This window comes from Artibeus jamaicensis, unplaced genomic scaffold (genome assembly GCF_021234435.1).
Source record: "Artibeus jamaicensis isolate MK-2021 breed Jamaican fruit bat unplaced genomic scaffold, CSHL_Jam_final contig_3214, whole genome shotgun sequence".
NCBI classification, from domain to species: domain Eukaryota; kingdom Metazoa; phylum Chordata; class Mammalia; order Chiroptera; family Phyllostomidae; genus Artibeus; species Artibeus jamaicensis.
The window spans coordinates 5,824,096-5,832,739 of record NW_026521760.1 but is presented as its reverse complement, the minus strand read 5'-3'; the positions used below and the strand labels follow the sequence as shown (position 1 = coordinate 5,832,739).

The 8,644-nt window shown below is 33.8% G+C and overlaps 1 protein-coding gene across 2 annotated transcripts in view; it reads right to left on the bottom strand.

The window, feature by feature from the left end:
- Window positions 1-768: 768 nt before the first annotated feature.
- Window positions 769-8,644, bottom strand: part of FAM174A (family with sequence similarity 174 member A) — a 29,859-nt gene continuing 21,983 nt past the window's right edge. Inside the window, exon 3 of one of the 2 annotated variants that reach the window (XM_037153836.2) lies at window positions 769-1,336. Coding sequence is in view for 1 of the 2 variants with exons in the window: in XM_037153835.2 (XP_037009730.1) it covers window positions 1,333-1,336 (4 nt within the window). In the remaining variant the exon portion in view is untranslated. The remainder of the gene's footprint in view (window positions 1,337-8,644) is intronic. The other variant, XM_037153835.2, reaches the window with a different exon arrangement.

Genomic DNA, 8,644 nt, shown 5'->3' with positions numbered 1-8,644 from the left:
AATGGGCAGTGTAAGTGAGGGGAAGAAAAAAATCAATGTTGTAACCCACTGGGAGGTGAGACTACTACATGTTCTAGACAGGAGTGTCCAGCCTTTTGGCATCTCTGGGCCACACTGAAAGAAGAGTTGTCCTGGGCCATGCATTAAATACACTGGGACATGTAATCGCACACACAGAAAAAATCTCATAATGTTTTCAATACATTTACAATTTTGTGTTGGGCTGCATTCACAGCCGTTCTGAGCTGCATGTGACCCACAGGCTTCAGGTCGCAGCCTATCCTGACACACATTTAAATAACTTCCCTGTCCCCTGTAAGAAACTGAGTGTGTGACCCGTGCTTTTGCTGTAAGTTCTCCTCTGATTTTTAGAATGTGAAAAACTGAAGCTCGATAAGGTCGAAGCTCAATAATTCATTCAGAGATGAGATGATAAAATCACTTTTTGCATCTAGGTCTACCTGGCTCTTTATGCACCTACTTTAATGCCTTACTCTCCTGTACTGTAATATGATTAAAAGGTTTGTCATTATTTTTATTTCTCAGCACAATTAATAAAATATTGGCTTTGAAATTTATTCATTTCTGAAATATATAATCAAAGTAGATAACCTGATTCAATAAGAAATTTGCTAAAATGTAATAACCCTTCTTTAACAGATTTTTTTAGAAATCATATAAAATGCATGTTAATATATAATAATTCAATAGTACAGGTTTAGTTTATAAACACACACTGCACCACTTAAAATAATTTTAAATAATATTTATTGTTTTCCATACAACTCACATATTTATCAATATTTAAAAGACCCAAAGGCAAAGTAATAAATTTGGCTTTTTTTCCCTTACAATCATGGGAAATATATCTTGATAAAGAAATTTTTAATTTTTTATACAGTAGTTGTTGGAATTTATAGTTCCAGGAAAAAAAAAATTAACCAGCAAAATCAAAACAAACAAAGTCATTAGTCTATCAAACAGTTTCCAATAATATAGTAAGTGGAAAACAAAAACTGATCAGAGAACACCTGCTCTAAAACAGATGTCTATTATAGTACAGTTTACTCCAAATAACTCTAAGCCCATTAAGAGCACTTTTATATATATATATATATATATATATATATATATATATATATATATATATACACACACACACACACACAAACATAGTAAAACAATATAGTATTATGGCAATAACAAATTAAGAGCTGTCATAATATATGTGACTTAAATACCCCCCCAATGATAAAGTGGCTTCTTATTCCTTAAACATAAAAATTCTGCTCTTCATTGTAGAAAGATGAAATCTTCACAAAAGGCACAGTCTTATCTGCAAGAAAAATAAAACACTATTAAATGCTCATCCTGTAATAAATTTAATCATATTTTAAAATATTCCCAAACATTTCAAGTGGCAAAGAAGATAATGAAAGTACTTAATCTAAGGGAATTATAATGAATGACACTGATAAAACAGATGATGTCTATATTAATTATATCAGATACTATAGTTCACATTGTAATTCTAATTTTTTCAAAGGGATTTTATATGTAACTAGTGTGGGTAATTAAAGAATAGTTCATAGTTTTACCAAGTTACATCTCATATAATATTTATAAATGACTTTAATTGACTTAAGTATAAAATTCAGTTATTTGTTTCCATAATTTCTGTAAATACAATTCTTAACTGATTGTATTTCTAAATCTTCAGAAAGAAGAATTAATTGAAGCAGCAGGCCTGGAAGTATATACTCTACTAAACAAAAAATTGCTTCTAATATTTATAATACAGTAACAGAATTCATCCAAACTGAAGATAAGGTCTTCCATAAACATATAATGGAGAAAGTTTGCTCATTTTCTTCCTTTATTGACTAGTTTATGGTCAAAAGAATTCCTAATTTTATCATATACATTTTTAAAGACCTTAATTCTAATTATACACCAGGCTTTAGTGTTACTTAATTAAAATCATAGCTTCTAAAAAATTTCTGCTAATTAAAGCTAGTACAACCAAAGGCATTTAGGCAAACTAAAAGAATAACCACAGGTATGCTAATTTGACTACCCTAATCTCTTACAATCACCAACATTTACAAATTCATGGGAGATACGTTTGAGAATGAGTAATGCCCTCTTCCAACTTGCTGTTTTATTTAAATCTTTAGTAAGCAATCTATAATAAATTTCTAGATTGTTATAGGCTAATGAGATTCTTTATATATTCTAATTTGGGGGTAATTTAAGCTTTTTCAAAAAGAAGTTGAAGGTTATTAACACATAATTAATATGTAGTCCTCTTTTTATACAACCCTTTCCCTTTTAGCCTTTGCTTCTGCTTTGACATCTCTCAACTGAACAACTTCAAAAGACTGGACCTTAGTTTATTTCTAACTCTAATTCATTTTTACAAGGTCAACAAAATCATTTTCCTAGAAAATAAATTTCATGCTATTACTCATTCACTCCAAAGCAGTGGATGATTTGTGACCATTTTTACAAATAGCAAAATCCAAATCCTTAATATGTTGCTTTTTAACATGTTCTTGATTTGGTCCCAAAATTTGACTGATGTGCTGTGATCCTTTCACATATCATGTGTTCTATAGCAGCTCACAACATGCACAAACTCTTGCCAGGACATTCCCTGACTCATGTTTTCAGCTCTGCTTGAAATATTACTCTTATTTGAATCTCATGCATTTAAAACAAATATTTGTTGATTATTTTTAGACAGAGGAGAAGGGAGGAAGAGAGAAACATCAATGTGTGGTTGCCTCTTAAGTGCCCCCCACCAGGGAATTGGCCTGCAACCCACACATGTGCCCTGACTGGGAATTGAACCAGTGACCCTTTGGTTCACAGGCCTGTATTCAATCCACTGAGCCATACCTGCCATACCTGTAAATGTCTTACATATTTTTAAAAATAACTACAATCCAATTATCACTTCCTCAGTGAAATCTCCTATATTTCTACGCTAACTCAGTTTCTCAGATATCTCACAGCAATTTGAAAAATGTGGTGCATTTATTAGCATGGGACAGGGTAAGAAACCCAAGAGTTCCCGATGCCTGGAATAAATATATGTATTTATTGAAAATATGTGTGTGTGTATGTATGTGTGTGTCTATAGGACTGGTAGATCAGAGAAGATTGGAGATGCAACCAGGAATACACAGTGTAATTTGTGTGGACCTGTTAATAAGAGGCTTTTGGCAGAAGCAATGATGGCCACTAAAGCCCCCGAACCAAGCAGGACTGCAAGTGTACCCTCTCCTGTGCATGGTACTGTACCTCACAATTCTAAAACACATATTTCATATTTTAACATCTCTGAATTTGTAACTCACCTCCCAATTGACGGTACCTTAGAATCGTGTCACACAGGTATTGCTCATATGTGCAGAAAACTGACTGAAGCTCTTGGTATTGTTATTTCCACTGAATTATTATTATAGGGGATGAGTTGTCAATAAAGTTTCAAATGCCTTCAAAATATAGTATCATGAGTCATCACTGAAGCAAAAGTTATATATGTAGAAAACTATGAAAGATAATAGTATGCTATAATTTGGTGTCAGTACACAAATGTCTGTCACTAAAACAGTGGGGTCAATTCCATATTTTTGCTAAAAAACATTTATTTTAAATGGGAAGATATTACCAGTAAACATAGCTTTGTTAATTTCTGTTCTAAAGGAGACTATTACACACCAAGAAATGCACATGATGGCAGAAGAAACTGACAAATACTTTAGTTGGATTGAGAGGCTGCCATACATGATTCCTATATTAAGTAAAAATATCACGATATTGTTTCATAATTAAATTGACAGTATTTTTTCTTTCTTAGTGCTACAACAGATGTAGCATTAATGTCTTAGACTAAATGACTAATGTTGCAAATCTCCAGAGAACTTAAAATCAACTTGGAGTAAAAGAAGGGAAAGCATGGAGAACCTTTAATTGATGATGTTTAAATCTTGAATTGACGATGTTTAAGCTAGAAATAACTACTGAAATTGACAAGCTGAAGTTCTTCACCATTAGAATTTAAGATGCAAAGAAAATTAGAATGTTACATCCTTGCTCAATTACATGCTGTTAGTGACATGCAGAACCAGTACAAACAAAACTACTTCCAGTGTACAGTGACATGGGAAAACAGACAACCTCAACACTTAATGCCTTGATGGCTTACAAATCGTGAGGTTTAATCGCTATAACCTAAGGATAAGACTAAATGTCAAATGTTCTGTGCTCTATCTTCATAATCCTACTTTCCTGGACACCTCTTACTTCTCTGTAAAACTGCTACTCATGAACAACAACTCCTCAGCATCACGCCTTCACTGTGTTTAGGAACACCCAAATCCAGACATTCCTCTCTTGCCAGTTACTGAATTTAACCTCAGAAAAGACTTTGAATAACCATGACTGTCTACTCAATGTTTATTCACTCCTTGTAGTTGGCTAAGAAAAATATTTTTCTTTCTTTTTTTTGTGAGTGAAGGGCAGCAGAAGGGGGTTATGAAAGTCTCGTGGGAGGAAGGGGGCAGTTCTGTGAAACTGTGATTTCCTGATAAACAGGTGGACGTAGTATGGTCCCTGCCCACCACCGTCTTGTTGCTTGGAACATGGTTGTGATGGATGAAAACTACAGTAGCCGTATGAACCAGGACAGGAAAACATGAGGAAATGTTTGAGAAAGTTGTATAGATGTAGACACGGTCATCAAATAGCCATTGAATTGATGCCGGGGGCCAGCTACTATAGACTTCTTAGAACATGGGGAAAATGTCTGAGTCTTTGTAATTCCAGGTTCTCTATGGCTAGTAGTAAAAATTGGTCAAACTTAGAGAAGCACAGATTGGTAGGTGACAGGTGCTGAGAGAAGAAGGAAATAGGGAGCTGCTATTCAGCTATTATAAATACCAGTTAATGCAAGGTGAACACATTCTAGAGATATGTTGAACAACCTTGTGCCTATGGTTACTAATACTTACTGTGCACCTAAAATTAAGAGGGTTGATTTCATGTTAAATATTCTTTCCACAATAAACAAATGTCATGCTTTCTATGAGGTAAAGCAAGTGCGTAATATTAACGTATTTTACAGAAAACCCAAATTTGAGTATTTTTCAAGCTTCAAGATTCTACAATAATACTATAATTTTAAAAAGATATTCTTTTCAAGAAAACTTAAAAGCCAACTTGGAAATCTGAAACTATCAAAATGGTTATAAAATCAAATCAAATTTGAAAGGAAAAACTATCCTAGTGCAGTTGAGAGCACTGTTATTTTTTTGTTCATTTAAATAAATTTGCAAATACTAGATTCCTGGACTTTTTTCTCTTCCCAGGTCTTCCTATAGTAGGTATAACGCCTGTGGATTTTTTAGAATAAACACAATCTCAGAGCACGGGGAAAGGTTAATGCCTTAAGAACTGTGTTTAGGGCTTTCCCTGCCCACAAAATCGAGGTCCCGGTTCCTGTACTGTCTTAACCCCCGTCCTGTAAGTCAGCCTTCAGGGTGGTTATGCTCTGCCACCCATGTCCCTCTCTCCCACTACATTCCTCAGGGAGTGGGCAATCCCCAACAACACAGTAGAATGTAAATCCCGAACCCAACAAGTAAGCATTTTATTACACAAAGTAAGTGCTTTGTAAACAGAAACCTATAATTAAACTATTGTGTAAGAGTTTCATTTAATACAATTAGTTCAAACCAGATCGATCACACACTTTTGCTCTAGGTCTGTGCTATTCTACACAATAGCCACTTGCCACATCTGGGAATTTAAACTAAAATTTCAATTTATTAAAATTCAATACAATTAAAAATTCAGTTCCTCAATCACGTTAGTCACATTTCAAGGGCCACATATGGCTAGGGGCTATCAACTTAGGGCAACTCCAGGCCATGCACTGAGATGAGACAATAGTATTACCAGTTCTTATTTAATGGAAGGCGACTTACTGGAGGTGGGGAACACACAATGCAATATACAGATGATGTATTATAGAACTGTATACTTGAAATCTATATAATTTTATTAACCAATGTCACCCCAATAAATTCAATAAAAATTTAAAAAAATACAATGATTCTAAACTACACGCTATATTAAAAAAAGAATTTGATGTTACATAGCATTTGTTAAAATCATATACAAATGATTCATGTTCCTATCCAATAACCATACTGCGATGTCTAATTATTAATGGAGCAAGACAAACTTTCTTCTAAGATTCAATGTCTTCAGAAAAAGTAAAACATACAAAAAATCCCACATGAAGGCTGACCTGGCTAAGTAATGACCACGACACCACTGTTCCCTTCAGGTGTGTCAAGCACATCTGAATAACCTTAGTGTTTATTCTGATAATGTCATGCTTCACATTAAAAGTGGTGTTTTAAAAATTAAAACTTTTCAAACTGGTAATTGTTTAAATAAGATTTTTTTTAAATAGGCTTTTTTTGTTAAACACTTAAAACTGCTTTCTGATGCTGATATGCTGATATTAAAACCCATACAATATCTTCTGGCTAAGTAACATTGAGTACAAATGCAATGCACACAATGTGATATTAAACTGAATAAAACAGAACAGAAGTAGCTAAAGTGTAAATTTAGGCTTTTCTTTAAAAATTAAAAACATGGCAAAAAGTATTAAAATAGTTTTGAAGTGATATTACTAGTTTAATTATTTTACTATTCAGTAGAAATCAAACAAAACAGCAAGAAAGCATTGTTCCCATTTTTTGTCTTTTAAAGCAATGTTTCAAAAATGCATTTTTAGAGGCTAGTTATGAGTATTTGTTTCCAATAGTTTTGAATTGTATTAAGTATATAAAATGTTTCACCTGAGTAAAATGAAGGTAATTTTTAGTCAGTATATACTCTCGGATTCTTCATCAAATTTTCAGTCTGAGAGGGCTAAAAGAGTTAAAGAACCGGCATTTCTTTTTTAGTTTTTTAACTCCTTCATGCAAAATGTTTCCATAACTAAACAAAAGAAATACCTTTACTTAAAAATCAGGATATCAATAATAAATTCAAGGTAAGTTATATTAACCAAGGTGCTCAAGTTATTTTTTCCCCCAATGTACATATTTCTCCAACTTGACTGTATTAACCTCAATGCTTAAATTATTAGGTATAGTGATAATGGTGGTTGCTAACTCCTTAAAATCCACTCAGTCCCAAAAGATAATTCTGAGCTAACGATGGTACTTTGATTTTTCTTCCCAGGGTTTAGTTTAGAAATCACATGGCCAATGATATGGAAAATAAAAACAAATAACAGGAAGGAAGTCATTTCCAAAAAAACAAATCTATTAATAGTTTCTGGGGAAACTTTTCTCATCTCTAAGAAAGAGATGTAAGAGAACTAGTCCCTAACTTCCACTGAAAGTTAGCATTCTGGGTGTGATCATAGAAACTACTGGCATCATCCTAATATTAGCCTAAAAATGAAGCCAACACATGAAAATGGGCAGAACCACCGGGTTCGTGGAGGAAAGGAGCCAGAGCCCTGATACCCTGCGCCTGGAGTCAGCCCCTCTGTGACACCCTTCTACACGAAATACCAAATTCTCCTTAGGAAATTTACATTAAAGCATACATTGGCAGTTTCATGTTATCCAACGTAATACAAAGGAACAGTGAAAAAATTCCCTCCAATCCCAATGACAAATTACAATCATTATTAGAATTTTGATATACTAAAAGGCACGTTAAAAACATCCCTCTCAGAAAGAGCTAACTACAAAAGGATAAATTTATACTGTGATAAAATTGTAAGCAAGGAAATCCATTTACGTCTCTGGAAATGACTTGCTTCCTGTTATTTTGTGGATAGAATTTAGAAAAAGAGGAGGAACTAATTTTAGAAAGCACTTAAACAATGAAGGCAGCATCCATAAGAGATGATGCAACAAGAATTACCAGCAGTTATAATGTGGACTAATATGATTCTGTATTGCAACTGGCATGGTAGGCAAAACAAAATATTTATAATCCTCCTTTTTAGGGTCTTCATTTAAAAATGAGTAATAGCGGGTACTGGTATAGATAACAAAATGAAGAGAATTTATTATTTCCTTCATAGATACAAATTAAATAAGTATTTAATAAATGGAATGAGATTGTGCAGGAAGAGAAGTCTAACTCATTTAATCTAGCTGAGCCTCAGTTTTCCTGTCTTTAAAATGAAATCCTGTCTTTAACAGGAAATACTTCACAAGTCTGTCTTGATTTTACATAGTGTGTGTAGGGAACCTAGTACAATGTCTGGTACATCCTGAGCTGAAGTAGTTATTTACTAACAAGTGACTATTAAATCATGCTATGGTAGTTCTGTTACCGGGCTCTGTCCAGGCTTCTCCCTGGTCTCAGTAACAGGTCCCCTGACTTTATCCCTCTAAAGGCATTTGACCACCACCATCCATGCCATGGTTCCTCCTACCATTTATATGGCTGTTCTGGGAAGCCCTGGTGGTGAAAGTCCTCTTTCAGGACCCTCCAAAACCTTTAGTCTAGTCTCCATGTAAGTATTGATTTTTTACCTTTATTGGGAGAAACAAATAGCATTATACATGATTATCATGTGTTACTGAAGTGAGTC